At 44.0% G+C, this 15,833-nt stretch overlaps 1 protein-coding gene across 3 annotated transcripts in view; it reads right to left on the bottom strand.

Annotated features, from left to right (window-relative positions):
• LOC147106729 (uncharacterized) overlaps positions 1-9,694 on the bottom strand; it is a 43,978-nt gene extending 34,284 nt beyond the window's left edge. For 2 of the 3 annotated variants that reach the window (XM_086007787.1, XM_086007789.1), the window contains exons 1-2: positions 8,758-9,694; positions 8,463-8,647 (exon numbers count right to left, since the gene is read on the bottom strand). In XM_086007787.1, coding sequence (XP_085863913.1) covers positions 8,463-8,647; positions 8,758-8,883 — 311 coding nt within the window. In that variant the 5' untranslated portion in view covers positions 8,884-9,694. The remainder of the gene's footprint in view (positions 1-8,462; positions 8,648-8,757) is intronic. The other variant, XM_086007788.1, reaches the window with a different exon arrangement.
• Between the last annotated feature and the right edge of the window lie 6,139 nt (positions 9,695-15,833).

The raw sequence follows: 15,833 nt of genomic DNA, 5'->3' as shown, positions 1-15,833 counted from the left end.
AGATGGAAGCCCGATCACTCAGATACCCAATCAAGAACAGGAAAATTCAGCTCCTGGTGTTGTGAGGGAAATGGAATTGACCATTTGAAGAAATGATCATTTGAAAGGTAGCGCATGGGTTGTGACTTCCCAGGAGCAAAAGAGCAACATCCCGGGAGATGAATTGCTTTTGTTTCTCTATTTGTTAGCCACATGGTAACCAGCACGAAGATTTTCTATGTTTTGCTATTAAATGTATTCTAAAATAACTTGTTTACAATCAAAAGAAATCTTCCTGCTGTGCTTATGTCATTGATACATAGTAAGCAAGGGAAACCATCCCCGTCTTGATTTGTAAGAGGGTGTTTAACAGTTGACAGACTGATTTGTATAAGCTACTTCATATATATGGTTAATATTTGTGGATCTCCTGCAGAGCTACTCATGGTGAGTAGGAAGATATGTTGTTTTATAATCTTGGCACCCCCCTAGGCCCCAGCAACAACCATCACTTCTGCTCCCAGCAGAGCCAAAGATGCCCCTGGCAACAGGGATTCTCTCCCTCTCTTTTTCTGGATCACCTATCAATCATCCACCTGTTTTCTTTCATCGCAACCCTGCTCAAAAGACTATCTCTGTTTCCCACCCTGCCTTCAAACAGAGTGCCTTTGTCTCTCTTCTTTCCCCACTCTGACAGGAGGAGAAGCAAAGGAGAGGCAAAGGAAAGAGAACATAGGAATCATAGGAACATATGTGCAGGAGTAGGCCATTGAGCCCCTCGAGCCTCTTCCGCCATTCAATTAGATCATGGCTGATCTGTACCTCAACTCCATTTGCCCCATATCCCTTACCTAACAAAAATCTATCTATCTCAGTCTTGAAAATTTCAATTGTCCCAGCATCCACAGCCTTTTGGGGGAAAGAGTTCCAGATCCAGATGGCAGCACGGTGGCTTAGTGGTTAGCACTGTTGTCTCACAGCGCCAGGGACCCGGGTTCGAATCCGGCCTCGGGTGACTGTCTGTGTGGAGTTTGCACATTCTCCCCGTGTTTGCGTGGGTTTCCTCCGGGTGCTCCGGTTTCCTCCCACAGTCCAAAGATGTGCAGGTTAGGTTGATTGGCTATGATAAATTGACCCTTAGTGTTAGGGGGATTAAATACATGGGGTTACGGGGATCGGGTGGGATATGTGTCGGTGCAGGCTCGATGAGCCGAAATGGCCTCTATCTGCACTGTGGGGTTTCTGTGATTCTGTGATCTCCACTACCCTTTGTGGAAAAAGGTGCTCCCTGATCTCACTTCTAAATGGCCTGGCTCTAATTTTAAGGTTATTCCATTAATATAATACTACTAAAAATGTACAACTCCATCAATAACATTTTAAAGAAACAAGCTGAACTATCCCAGCCTTACACAGTTTGCAATACAACTGCATCTTTCAGTTATATTGGGCCCCTCACATAGAAGAATGTCTCACGGAGCTTCATATCTAGTGAGTAAACATCTGGTGAGCATACATTTTGCACAATGTCCGGAGCTTCATATCTAGTGAGTAAACATCTGGTGAGCATACATTTTGCACAATGTCCCTCGACATAAAGTTCCACTCTCATGACATTGTAAATTCAACACAAAATGTCTGCTGCCAGGCTGCCTCTGACCAGAGGCTTTAACATACAAGCTGCAACTCAGGCTGTGGTTATGCTGGGCTAGCAATCTAGGGAACCATGTTTGTTACATTGTTATAGTATCACATCGTTAAATGGAACTACTTTGGTATGGAACTACTTTGGTATGGTGTAGTTATATTGCTATGTGGCACACTGTGCACGGGCAGTGCACAGTGCAGCGTCGGACATCTTGTATCACTCCGCACCATGCGGCAGCACAGAAACAAAGCAGAAATACAGCTAGTAAAAGCAGTAATTAAAATGAGCTAAAAGTGTCTATTATTTATAGTAAAAGAACACAAGGAGACACAACATGGTGGCAGCGGTATAAGTGAGTACAAAATTGTGCTATACGAACTACGAATAAGACGAAAAGTGATTTTATGAGGTGATTGAGAGTGAATCGTACGGGAAACTAAAATGACTGCACTGACTGTGCAAATGCAACCCCTCATGAACTGGGAAGCCGACGATATAGTAGAAGCATTCCGCAAGTTCAAACAGAAATGTGAGCTTACATTCAAAAGCTTCCTGAAGGGCACTACCAACGAGGAAAAGGTTAGTTACATTCTGTTGTGGACAGGAGAAAAAGGTCTAGATTTGTATAATAGCTGGAGTTTGACTGAAGAGGAAAAGGAAAACCCTGCGACAATTTTTGATAAATTCAACAACCATCTAGAGCCTAAATCCAATCACCGTATACACAGATACAAATTCCAGAGTCTAAGACAGGAACCCGGTGAAACAGCTGACAATTTCCTGACAAGGCTGAGAAATGAAGCCAGCAAGTGTAAATTTAAGGAAATGGAGGAAAGGCTTGTGGACCAGCTAATATGGGGGTCAGCGCATGTAGAGGTACAAAAAGCCCTGATAGGAAAAGAAAAGCTCAGAATAACAGAGGCTATAGATACTGCGAGATCTCATGAAGCCATGAAGCAACAAATGAAAACGCTGATTTCTCAAACGGCTGACATGCGGACGGCTTCTGAGATGGACAACAGAGTGGATGCAGTGAGAGAAAAGTACAACACACAAAGACATGTACATGACAACGGGGGAAACACGTACAGAAATTGTGGAAGACCGCATGATTACACAGACAAGAGGAAATGTCCAGCATATGGAACAAGCTGCAATGCATGTGGCAAACTAAACCACTGGGAAAAGAGGTGTAGAACGAAGAAAGAAGGAACATACATCAAAAACAAAGGCGGACAGCAGAACCAGAGAAAGAAACACAATATCCATGCCATGGATGAGCAGGATGATGATGATGATCACGACAATGCACTAAACATCGAAACCATAAAGATACAGCTTCACGAGATGTCCAGAGCGGAAAATACTCCGAGGAGAGAATTGCACACCATCATCCAAATCAAAAAAAAGGTCAAAGGTCGGCCCACAACCATCAACTTAAAGTTGAAGCTGGACACAGGGGCTCAGATCAACATTCTCCCATTGAGACTGTACCAGCAGATTTTTCCCGAAAACCTGAGAGAAGATGGCTACCCGAAAAATGGTTGTTTAAAGGCAAGTAATGTCACGCTGACAGCATACGGGGGGAGTGAGATTAAACAACTCGAAATAACCTTTATCAAAGGGACACATAAAAGAAAGAACATCAACTGCATGTTCTATGTCACCGACACTGAGGGGCCAGCGATCCTGGGATTAAACAGCTGCGAGAAGCTGAGATTGACCTCAGTGTATCACGAGCTGACGGAAACGCCACTGAAGATAGACAGCAACACCCCACTGGAGAACCACCCACAAATCAAGAGTAAAAAAGACTTGATAGACATGTATCCGGAATGTTTCGATGATACAGTGGGATGTTTCGAAGATTTCCAATACCACATCACCATCGATCCAGAGGTAAAGCCCGTTAGCCATGCTCCACGAAAAGTACCCATCGAGCTGAAGACAAAGCTTGAAAGAGAGCTAAAGGAGATGGAAGAAAAGGGAGTGGTCGTAAAGGTCACTGAACCCACAGACTGGGTAAACTCAATTGTGGTACGAGAAAAGCCAAACGGGCATCTCAGAATATGTTTGGACCCCAAAGATCTAAACCAGGCGATAAAGAGGGACCACTATCCCACCCCAACGCTAGAGGAGATTACGCCATCACTGGCAGGAGCCAAGGTTTTCTCAAAACTAGATGCCAGAAATGGATATTGGAACGTGAAGTTGGATGAAGAATCAACAACACTGACAACATTCAACACACCATTTGGGCGTTACAAATTCCTGCGGCTACCATTCGGGCTAAAGGTCAGTCAAGATATCTTTCAACAGAAAATAGACGAGACATACAGAGGCTGTGAAGGAGCTATAGGAATAGCTGATGATATTCAGATCTATGGAGCAGATGAAAGAGACCATGACATGCACCTACATGAGGCCATGGAGAGTACCATGAAGGCTGGCATCAAGTTAAATGCAGATAAGTGCATAGTTAAAGTCAAGGAATGCCAATTCTTCAGTATGATTTATACACCAGAGGGAGTCAAGCCAAGTCCAGAGAAGATTGCGGCGATTGCTGAAATGAAACCACCCAAAGACAAGAAAGAGCTGAGGAGTTATCTCGGCTTGGTCCAATACATGAGTTCTTTCATCCCACACATGTCGGAACATACAACAAATCTCAGAGAGCTATTGAAAGAAGACGCCGAATACCAGTGGTCTGAATCACACGAAAGGAATTTCAAACAACTTAAAGAACTGTTGTGCAAAGAAACAAATCTGTCATATTATGACAGAAGAAAACCAGTCACTCTGCAAGTAGACGCTTCTACCAGAGGACTAGGGGCAGCTCTGGTGCAGGAAGGAAAGCCGATAGCTTTCGCATCAAAGGCCTTGACGTCAGCTGAGATGAGATACGCCAACATATAAAGAGAACTATTAGCAGTAGTGTACGGATGCGAGAAATTCCATACATACCTATATGGCAGGCGATTTACAATAGAGAGTGACCATCGTCCACTAGAACAGATCTATAAGAAGAATCTGTGCAAAGCACCTGCAAGACTGCAAAGACTACTTCTAAGGATCCAAAGCTATGACTTCACGCTTAAATATAAGCCAGGAAAGGAAATGGTGCTAGCAGATGCGTTGTCTCGATTGTCACCATATGAGAAACACGAGGTGGAGGGCCTAACAGTAAAAATCCACCACCTAGTGAATGTTACCCCTACAAAGCTCAGTCAAATCAGAGATGAGACTAGCAAAGATGAGGAGTTGCAACTACTCACACAACAAGTAATACAGGGGTGGCCGGAGAGAATCCAGCAGGTACAGGCGACAGTTCGTCAATACTGGACAATTAAAGACGATATTGCAGTAGAAGACGGTATTCTCCTTGCTGGATCGAGGATCATCGTGCCAAAGACGATGCAGACACAACTTCTCCATCTCATACATGAAGGCCACATGGGAATGGAGAAATGCAAGCTGAGAGCCAGATCAGCTGTATACTGGATAGGCATGTACAAAAATATCGAACAGATGGTCTCTGCATGTGGTATATGCCAGAAATACAGAAATGCACAACAGAAAGAGGAGATGATACCTAGTGAAATACCGTCAAGACCATGGCATACTGTTGGGGCAGATCTCTTCATGTGCAATCAAGAATGGTATCTCATAGTGGCAGATTACTATTCCAAGTTTCCTTTTGTGAGAAGGAGGAAAGACTTTGAGAGCCACAACTACCACCAGAATTGCAAAAAGCTTGTTTGCTGAACAAGGAATCCCGGAAAAGGTAATCTGTGACAATGGAACCCAGTTCACATCGAGTGAATTCAGAGCTCTGGCAGAAAAGTATGGGTTCAAAATAGTAACCTCATCCCCACATTTCCCAAGGGGACACGGGTTCATCGAAAGACAGATCCAGACTGTCAAGAGAACTCTCATCAAAAGTAGTGAGATGGGGGAAGACCAAGACCTTGCCCTCCTATCACTCAGATCAACACCACTGAAAGCAGACATGAAATCACCTGCGGAATTGCTGAATGGGAGGAAGTTTAAGACTACACTACCAGCAAAAATACATCCTCCCCAGGACCAGGAGGACTTCAGACAAAAGCTGGCAGAAGCACAAATCGTAGGAAGCAAACATTACGATAAACATGCAAAGACGCTACCAGAATTGCTGAATGGACAATCAGTGCATGTGCAAGACCCGGTGTTGAAAACCTGGAATCCAGCCAAGGTCATTGGAAAAGTTGATACTCCAAGATCCTACTTCGTAGAGACTGAACCTGGTAACCAATACAGACGGAACAGACTCCACATCAGACCTTCACCTGAACTGGATAAGCAGCAGACAACATCAGCAACATTGACAACACCAGCTACCACAAGCAGTACAACACCAGAAACAAGCGCTACAAATCAAACAACCACGAGCATGCACACTCCAACTCCAAAGGCGACAGCAACAGCAACAACGAGAGCGGAACACAACAAAACACCGCAGAGAGGAATGGTCACCACCAAATCCACAAGATGGAGGGACAACATCCAACCACCTGAGCGATATCGCAAATAAAAAAAACTCACGATTCTTTATAGTTGATAATAATAGTTTAGATATAATATTTGTTAATTTAAATTGTTAAATTTCATGTTTTAGTTTTTTGAGAAAGAGGGATGTTACATTGTTATAGTATCACATCATTAAATGGAACTACTTTGGTATGGAACTACTTTGGTATGGTGTAGTTATATTGCTATGTGGCACACTGTGCACGGGCAGTGCACAGTGCAGCATCGGACATCTTGTATCACTCCGCACCATGCGGCAGCACAGAAACAAAGCAGAAATACAGCTAGTAAAAGCAGTAATTAAAATGAGCTAAAAGTGTCTATTATTTATAGTAAAAGAACACAAGGAGACACAACAATGTTATACCACAAGCTGTGGATTGCACGCCCACCAGCATGACAGAGCTCCGCACACGCGCACATACATGCCTGCTATTTGGCGGTAAATTTTGATTCTCTGAGAGTACAAATATTAGTGTTCAGATTCTCATAACATTATAAAATCTTCATTTTATGAAGAGATCAGGGCCTCCAATGGACACTCTGAGCACTGTTATGTTTTGTTCAATATCAAACCAAAGTGGCTTGTAACAGTATCCCCAAGGGGATCTCACGTCACTCACTAGAATTAGATTGAGACCTGACTGAAGTTATGGACCCTACAGTTGCATGACTCCACTTCCAGCAATGGATGCTTGTTCAACAGGAGCACAGATCGTAGAACCAAGCATGGAGATTGTGGCTTTTAAGGCATTATTTGGCAGTGCCTTAGACCTGGTGTGTTGACCTCCACATGTTATCCTTCGATCTGTGCTTCAGTTGAGTGAGACTCTGCACCAGGCTCACAACTTGGGAGGAATAATGTCACTTTAGTGCCACTGAAATTGGAAACCTCTTTACAGTGACACAAAGGTAACAGTTTTTCTGCTTACTGAGTAAGTGGGGTGATCTCTGCCTCTTTAACAGCTGGGATTAGTCGACAGTATAGCAAAGTACTACAACAACTTGAATTTATATAGCACCTTTAGTGTAGGAAAATATCTCAAGGCCTTTCACAGGGGTGCTGGGGGAGAAGCAGGCACTAAGCCTTTGCAGGAGGGCTGGGAGAGGTAACCAAACGTTTCCTCAAAGAGATAAGTTTTGAGCAAATTCTGAAAACTTTTAAAGGTCGGGTTAGAGAGGCAGAGGAAGTTCCAAAGAGTAGGGCTGAGGTGGTTGAAGGTGGAGCAGAGAGACGAGGATGCACAGGAGGGCAGAGTCAGAGGGCTGGAGGACGCAGGAGGGGAGGTAAGGCTGGAGAGGATCAGAGAGGCCGGGTGGAACGAGGGCATGAATTGATTTGTAAACAAGGATGAGTATTTTAATTTGATCCATTGGGAAATGAGGATCCAATATAGATCACCGAGGATAGGGTTGATGGGTGATCAGGACTTAGTGCACTACAGGATGCCAGCAATGGAGTTTGGATAACTTGAAGTTTATGGAGGATGGAAGTTGGGCAAAGACAATTCGAGTCTAGAGGTGACCAAGGTGTGGATAAGGATTTTAATGGCAGTGGGGTTAAAATGGAGGTGGAAGTGAGAAAAGTTGCAAAGGAGGAAGTAGATGGTCTTGGTGATGGATGAAATATGAGGTTTCAAGCTCAGCTCAGGGTCAACCATATTGTGTGTAATATGGTTCAGATTGAGCGAGCAGCTAGGGAAGGGGATGAAGCCAATAGCAGGGGTGGGGAGGTTTGGTTGGGTCCAAAACTGGATCTTTCAGTCTTCCTGATGTTCGCTTGTAGGAGATTCTGGCTCATCCATGATCTGAGTCAGACAGGCAATGTGACAGTATGGATAAGATCGTGATGTCAAGGGAAGTGATGGAGGAATAGAGTTGGGTATTGCTGGTATACATGTGGAAGATGGCCCCTTGTCTATAGATGATGTCACTCAAACTTGTAGACGAGGAAGAGGAGGACCACGAAAGAAAGACGGTGGTGGACGATAGCATGAATGGCCACGTCAAATATTGCAGCAAGGTTAAGGAGACAAGGAGGGATAAAAAGCCACAGTTGAAGTCACAGAGGATACAATGCCGTTGGCCAGGTAGTCTTGGTGCTATGGGCAGGGTGAAAATGAGTCTCAGTGGATTCAAGCAGGGAGTTGCGGAAGAGGGAAGCATGTAACTGGGAGGTAACAACACATTCAATCTAACTATTTCTCTTTATTGTTACTAATGATCTCCGCTGAGTATACATCATAATGAAAATAAATGGACTTACCTTATGTGTAGTGGACTCGTGCTGTTGGGATGGATTACAGTCCCTCCATCTAGCATGCACCAGGTTGCGGTGTAGTTGCTGTCTCCCACTGCTTGAGTTCTGGAGTTAGTGCAGTTTAAAGCAACACAAATTCCATCTGGGCTCTGGGAGCATGGCAGGCTAATCCCTCTGTAATACACATGCACCTGACATGTGCGTTTAAACCATCAATAAATCAAACACACTATATGTACTTCCTATGAAACATATTGCGAATACTGCAGTATTAACACAGCTGATCTATAAAAATCAGTACCTGTAGCGTGTCACTAACCAAGGAAGTTTCCAAGCCAAAGGAGGCACCAAAGTAGGAAAACTGAGTGGAAGAGCAGCCTTGCAGGAGAGCAGCACTCATTGCCAGCATCCACACGTGAAGCCCCATTGCTGTTCACAGGTTGTCAGTAAATTCAAAATAATAGAAAACTAGGATATTTTGACATGCCAGGAGGCTCCCCAATATATTCTAGTTAAACACATAGAGAAAAGGGGAGCCGAAAACAGAAAGACCAAAGTCACCGTGAAACTTAGCCAAATGAAAATGTGCAAGGGAGCTAATGTTTAAGACATAATTCATTTCGCAGCACAGATTGGTTTGTTACTACATTTGCTCACTGTGATTGGTGGAAACAAAATCCAGGGACATTTTTTTCCTATTCATCATTTGGGTAGCTGCCAAGATTTAACCTTGTGATTTTTGCTAATGCATGTAAGCCCAATTCTGTAGCAATCTTTAACTATCTAAGAGCTGGATCCCTTCCAGTTTCCCAAATCTACATAGTTCCTGCCCCCCCCCCAAATTGCAATCGGCCTCAGTTACAATGGTGTAGTCATGCCTTCAAATCAGCTTGGCTCAGTTGGTAACACTTTTGCCTTTGGTGCTGTCCACTGGTTCTGGATGCTTTAGATCCCATGGCTCTGTTCAAAGAAGAACAGAGAGTTCACCAGGTATATTGCCCAACATTCCTCCCTAAACCAACATCATCAGAAACAGATTCACTGCTCATTCATCTCATTTGCTCACTATTTGCTGAGCGCAAAATAGCTGCTGCATTTGATTACATAACAAGTCACTGCGCATTAAAGTGATTTATTATCATCATATGTAAAGTGCTTCGAGAAATTTCTGAAAGAGGTGTTAAGATGCTATATAAAGGCAATCTTAACTTTATTATTGGCAGCACTGTACAGTATACTAGGTACAGTGCACATGGTACAGTGTAATAGGGAGTGAGTTTTAAACAGCAGCTTATGACAGGAGACTAGTTCTGGTGAGTGGTAATGCTTGTTTTTTTTTCCAAACATGCAGAGACTTCCAAACTTAGCTTATTAATCAGATTTTTGGGCAAATACTAAGAGAGGTTTTGTGCTAAAAATTTGATTGCCCCTGAAAGCAGGCGTGGGGATTGCGATGCGATCGTGCTGCCTGATAACTTACATGATTGCAGCGTGCAGCCCAGCGCTGAACATGCTGCTGAGTGGCTGCACGCTCAGCACGGGGCCAAAGTTCGTGCAAGGCTAGCACAAATTAAAGCCAGCCTGCACCTCTTAAAGCCAGCCTGCACCTCTTAAAGGGGATGTTCAGTTTGACGAGAGCAGGTGCTGGAAGTCACTCCAGAAGTGAGTTTGACCTGGGAAAAAAACAGGAATGGCACAACTCACTAGAGAGCGGGCTCCAAGGTTCTCTGACACAGCACTGGAGGCCTTTGTGCAGGAGTTAGACAGGAGGAGAGATGTCCTGTATCTGCAGGGGGCCAGGAGGCCCTCCAGGCAGACACTGCAAAGGCAGTGGGAGCAGATAGCCTTGGAGGTCAATGCCAGCAGTGTTGCACCGAGGACCTGGATGCAGTGCCGAAAGAAGTTTAATGACCTCAAGGTCAGGAAGGGTCCTTTTTAAAATATGCATATCAGGGCCAAATGACGTCATCGGGACCTGACCGCAATTTTAACTCGGCGGCCCAAGCTGAAAGCTGCAGTGAATTTCTCACCAGGCCAACCTAGCAGGGAAAAGGAGCGGGGCAAGAGAAGGTAGTTTTTTTAAAACTTTGTTTTACTTATGTGTGGGGCCAGGAGGAGTGCTCTGGGCCCCACAAGGAAAGCTTAGGCCTCCCCTCTTCCTGAGTGTGAGACCCCCCTGGAACAACACCAGAGCCCAATACCCGCACTTACATGGTCTAAGCGGGTTGCCTCCGGGCCGTATGATTTTCTGCTGCTTCCCACCGACTTCCGAATCGGAATGGGGTTGGGGGAAGCAAAATACCTCGGGCCTTATTTCTGGAGCAGCGGGTGAGTTGCTAACTCACCAGAAACTGGCCCGGAGCTAAAATTGGGCCGTATGTTATGTCTCCAATAGAGGGGACTTGTAACTGAGGTACTACTGTCATTCCTTTGATACAATCCTGGCTGAAATGTAAAGGAAGAAATAGTTAGACTATGCATGAGCTGTTGAAGGAAGATAGACAGATGCAATGATCTTGTAAAAGCACTGGATAACTCTTTACAATTACGAAGTATTACAAAACATTTACAGCACAGAAACAAGCCATTCGGCTCAACAGCTCCACATGAGCCTCCTCTCACCCCTCTTCATCTAACCCCATCAATATATCCTTCCATTCCTTTCTCCCTCATGTGCTTATCTAGTTTCCCCTTAAATGCATCTATGCTATTCGCCTCAACTACTCCTTGTGGTAGCAAGTTCCTCATTCTAACCATTCTCTGGGTAAAGAAGTTTCTCTTGAATTCTCTATTGGATTTATTAGTGGCTATCTTATATCTATGGCCTGTAGATCTGGTCTTGCCTGCAAGTGGAATCATCTTTACATCTACCCTATCAAACCCTTTCATAATCTTAAAGACCTCTATCAGGTCATCCCTTAGTCTTCTCTTTTCTAGAGGAAAGAGCCCCAGCCTGTTCAAACTTTTATGATAGGTATAACCTCTCAGTTCTGGTATCATTCTAGTAAATCTTTTTTGCACTTTCTTCAGTGCCTCTGTATCCTTTTTATAATATGGAGACTAGAACTCTTCAGCTTAATCTTAATATAAATGGGCTGCAGATTAAAATGAGTTCTTCTGGTGTCTTGACCAATAAAACTCTTTTAATCAATAGCTTACAGAAAAAAATATAATTGGCCATTCATCTCATTGCTGCTTTTGGTGCGTTTGATGCTGTGGTGATTAACTACTCCAAAAAGAGCTGACTACATTACAACAGTGACTACACTTCAAAAAAGAAATTGGCTGTAAAGCGCTTTGGGATGTCCGGTGGTCGTGAAAGGCACTATATAAATGCAAGTCTTTCTTTCTTATAATGGTGTGTGTGCTGCTAATCTGGGAAAGTGGGGGTTGTTAACTGTAGAGGGCAGCAAGCCAGGATTGAATAGCAGAATTATGAAGATGGATGAATATTTTGGATTTTGTGTAAACACATTTTGGGATCAGAAAGTGTTTATGGAAAGATTATCCCCAGGGGATTAAATAAATGGGGTAGAATCCATAGTACGATGGATTAGACATGGCCTGTGGAAACAGTGGACCAAGTGGCCACTTCTCATTCCATGCTTTCTAATGTTAGCTTTTGTTTTGAAGGTGATTATATTTCTTTAAAAAAAAACTACAGATGTTAAATCTGCTGATATTTGACTAATATTTATTAGAAATAGATAATCACCGATTTGCTAGCCAGGAAAGAGAAGTTCAAATGATTAAGTACAGCAGTTTATAGGAATGAAGTATACAGTTTACTGTCGAGATGCAAGATGAAAACTGAAGTAACTGTAAATTATGACAGTAAATGGTATTTTACTGCACACTTTGATAATAACTATTGGATGAGAATCCTAACTATTATAACTGAGAACCCAATTCATTCACTTCTGAGTCAGTCACCCTTGTTGTTTTTCAGGCTTTTCAAATTACTGGTCAGAGGCAGCCTAGGAGCAGATATTTTGTCACGGCGTTCAAGGGCCTGAAGGACCAACATAGGACAGACATCAGGATGTATTTCTTTATATAGAGGGTGACTAATGGTTATAATATGTTACTACGAAGGATGTTTGAGGCTGGAACACTAGATTCATTTGATAAACTGATGCTGTAATGAGAAGACAAAAAGTCTGTTGTTGTGGAAAACGTGATTATTTTAATCAAATTGTGATCTAGTGAAATCATGAAGTATTTTTCCAGTGATATCAGAAATTAATACTGCTGCTAACTGTCCTCCTTCGTGATATCATGGAATGGAATGTCGTGATGCCATTGATAATGGAGTTTCTGCACAAAATTTCTGCTCCCAGCCTGTGTCTGACCAGCTGTTTATGAAGTGTGAAATAGAAAAACAAAGGAGGTCGAACAGGCACCAGTAAGTGTTCAGGTATCTCCCTTTGTAACAAGGAAATATTTGTGGGGCCCATCGGAGGTAATGTTATTGTCCTGTTTCTGGATTTTTTGACCATTCCCTATGGAAAGAATCTAGATACGTGTTATTTTAAATGTGCTTTTAAGTTAAAGTTTGCCTTAAAAAGGGTTACTTTCTCAGGGCAGTTCCATGTGGGATGCAGATCAAAAATTGGACAAAAGGTGATTAATATGCTCATTGGTAATTGTTTCTTCTCCAGAGAGCAAACATTATGCATTTCATTAACTTATCTGGGTAATTGGAAAACCTCTCTCGTGCATTGTACAGGAAAACTCTTTGATCTCTATTTGTCTGTGAGAGGGGGTGTAGAAGAGGGACAGGATCTTTGACAAAAAGAGACAAAGAGAGACAGAGGTACAGGTAGAACGTCCCGAATCCGGCAACCTCAGGACCGAGGCCGAGCCGGTTTTAGGGTTTTTCCGGACTTCGGAACGTGTTTCTGATGTCCGAAGTCCGTAAACGCCCGAGCCCAGGTTGCGATATTTTCGGACTTCGGAATCAGAAACACGTGCCAAGTCCGGAAATGCCTGGGCCCAGGTTGCGCTTTTGGTAAGCTTCCCTCAGGGTGTCCGGATTCCGGAACATTTTACAGATTTCGGACCCCTGCCACCAATCGTCCCAGAGTCCAGATTCCGGAACTCCGGATTTGGGATGCTCAAACTGTACTTGAGAAACAGGACCCCACATAGCAGTTAGAAAAGAAAGACTTGCATTTATATAGCATTTTTCATGACCCCAGGACACCCCAAAGCGCTTTACAACCAATGAAGTACTTTTGAAGTGTAGTCACTGTTGTAACGTAGGAAACACAGCATCCAATTTGCACATAGCCAGTTCCCACAAACAGCAATGTCATAATGACCAGATCATTTGGTTTAAGTGATGTTGGTTGAGGGATAAATATTGGCCAGGACATCGGGGAGAACGTCCCTGCTCTTCTTCAAAATAATGCCATAGTATCTTTTAAGTCCTCCTGAGAAGGCAGATGGGGTCCCTCTGACTCAAAGGCGATTTCCAATTTCCACCCTTCCCTCGCCTTCACATGGTCCATTTCGACTTTTCCCTTCCATCTTCAACTTCTTTGTCTCCATTTCTGGGGATAGACTATCGACCAATATCCACTATAAGCCCTCTGACTCCCACAGCTACATTGACTACACTTCCAGCCACCCGGCTTCCTGTAAGGACTCTATTCCATTCTCCCAGTTTCTCTGTCTCCATTGCATCTGTGCTGACGATGCCACCTTCTATACCAGTGCTTCTGATATGTCTTCCCTTTTCCTCAATCGAGGATTCCCCTCGACCGTGGTTGACAGGGTCCTCGACCTAGTCTATTCCATTTCCCGCACTTCTGCTCTCACCCAATCCCTTCCCTCCCAGAACCACGATAAAGTTCCCCTTGTCCTCACCTTCCACCCCACCAGCCTTCATATTCAACAGATCATCCTCCGCCATTTCTGCCACCTCCAGCGTGATCCCACCACAAAACACATCTTCCCCTCCCCTCCCCTTTTAGCATTCCATAGGGATCATTCCCTCCCCGACACCCTGGTCCACTCCCCTTCTCACAGCACCTTCCCATGCAAGCACAGCAGATGCAACACCTGCCCTTTTACCCTTTCCCTTCCCACCGTCCAGGGCCCCAAACACTCCTTCCAGGTGAAATAGCGACTTACTTGTGCTTCTTTCAACATAGTATACTGTATTCGTTGCTCACAATGTGATCTCCTCTACATTGGGAGACCAAACGCAGATTGGGTGACTGCTTCGTGGAACACCTCCGTTCAGTCCGCAAGCGTGACCCTGAGCTTCCAGTCGCCTGTCACTTTAATTCTCTGTTCCACTCCCACTCTGGCCACGGCCTCCTACACTGTTCCAATGAAGCTCAACATAAGTTCGAGGAAAAGCACCTCATCTTTCGATTAAGCACTTTACAGCCTTCTGGACTCAACATTGAGTTCAACAATTTCCGATCATAACAGAATAAACATAAGAAATAGGAGCAGGAGAAGGCCATTCGGCCCTTCATAACATAACATAAGAAGTAGGAGCAGGAGTAGGCCATACGGCCCCTCGGGCTTGCTCCGCCATTCAATAGGATCATGGCTGATCCGAACCTAGACTCACATCCACTTCCCTGCCCGCTCCCTGTAACCCCTAATTCCCTTATCAGCTAGGAAACTGTCTATCTCCGTTTTAAATTTATTTAATGTCGCAGCTTCCACAGCTCTTTGAGGTAGCAAATTCCATAGATTTACTACCCTCTGAGTGAAGAAGTTTCTCCTCATCTCAGTTTTGAAAGGGCAGCCCCTTATTCTAAGATTATGTCCCCTAGTTCTAGTTTCACCCATCAGTGGAAACATCCTCCCCGCATCCACCCGATCAAGCCCCCTCACAATCTTATATGTTTCGATAAGATCGCCTCTCATTCTTCTGAATTCCAATGAGTAGAGGCCCAACCTGCTCAACCTTTCCTCATAAGTCAACCCCCTCATCTCCGGAATCAACCGAGTGAACCTTCTCTGAACCGCCTCGAGAGCAAGTATATCTTTTCTTAAATATGGAAACCAAAACTGTACGCAGTATTCTAGGTGTGGCCTCACCAGTACCCTGTATAACTGCAGCAAGACTTCCCTGCTTTTATACTCCATCCTCCTTGCAATAAAAGCCAAGATTCCATTGGCCTTCCTGATCACCTGCTGTACTTGCATACTAACCTTCTGTGTTAGTATGCAGGTACAGCAGAGCCTGTTCCGCCCTTCAATAAGGTCATGGCTGATCTTCTACCTCAACTCCACCTTCCTGCACTATCCCCATATCCCTTGATTCCTTTAACCTCTGCCCCCATTTTTCTGGATGGCAACTGTTGATGATATATCTGATATTCCCATTTACACCTCCTCTAGACCCATCTT

Source organism: Somniosus microcephalus, chromosome 15 (genome assembly GCF_052327205.1).
Source record: "Somniosus microcephalus isolate GS21.2 chromosome 15, FLI_Smic_1.0, whole genome shotgun sequence".
Lineage (NCBI taxonomy): Eukaryota > Metazoa > Chordata > Chondrichthyes > Squaliformes > Somniosidae > Somniosus > Somniosus microcephalus.
The sequence above is the reverse complement of the archived record's forward strand: the minus strand, read 5'-3'. Positions and strand labels throughout refer to the sequence as shown.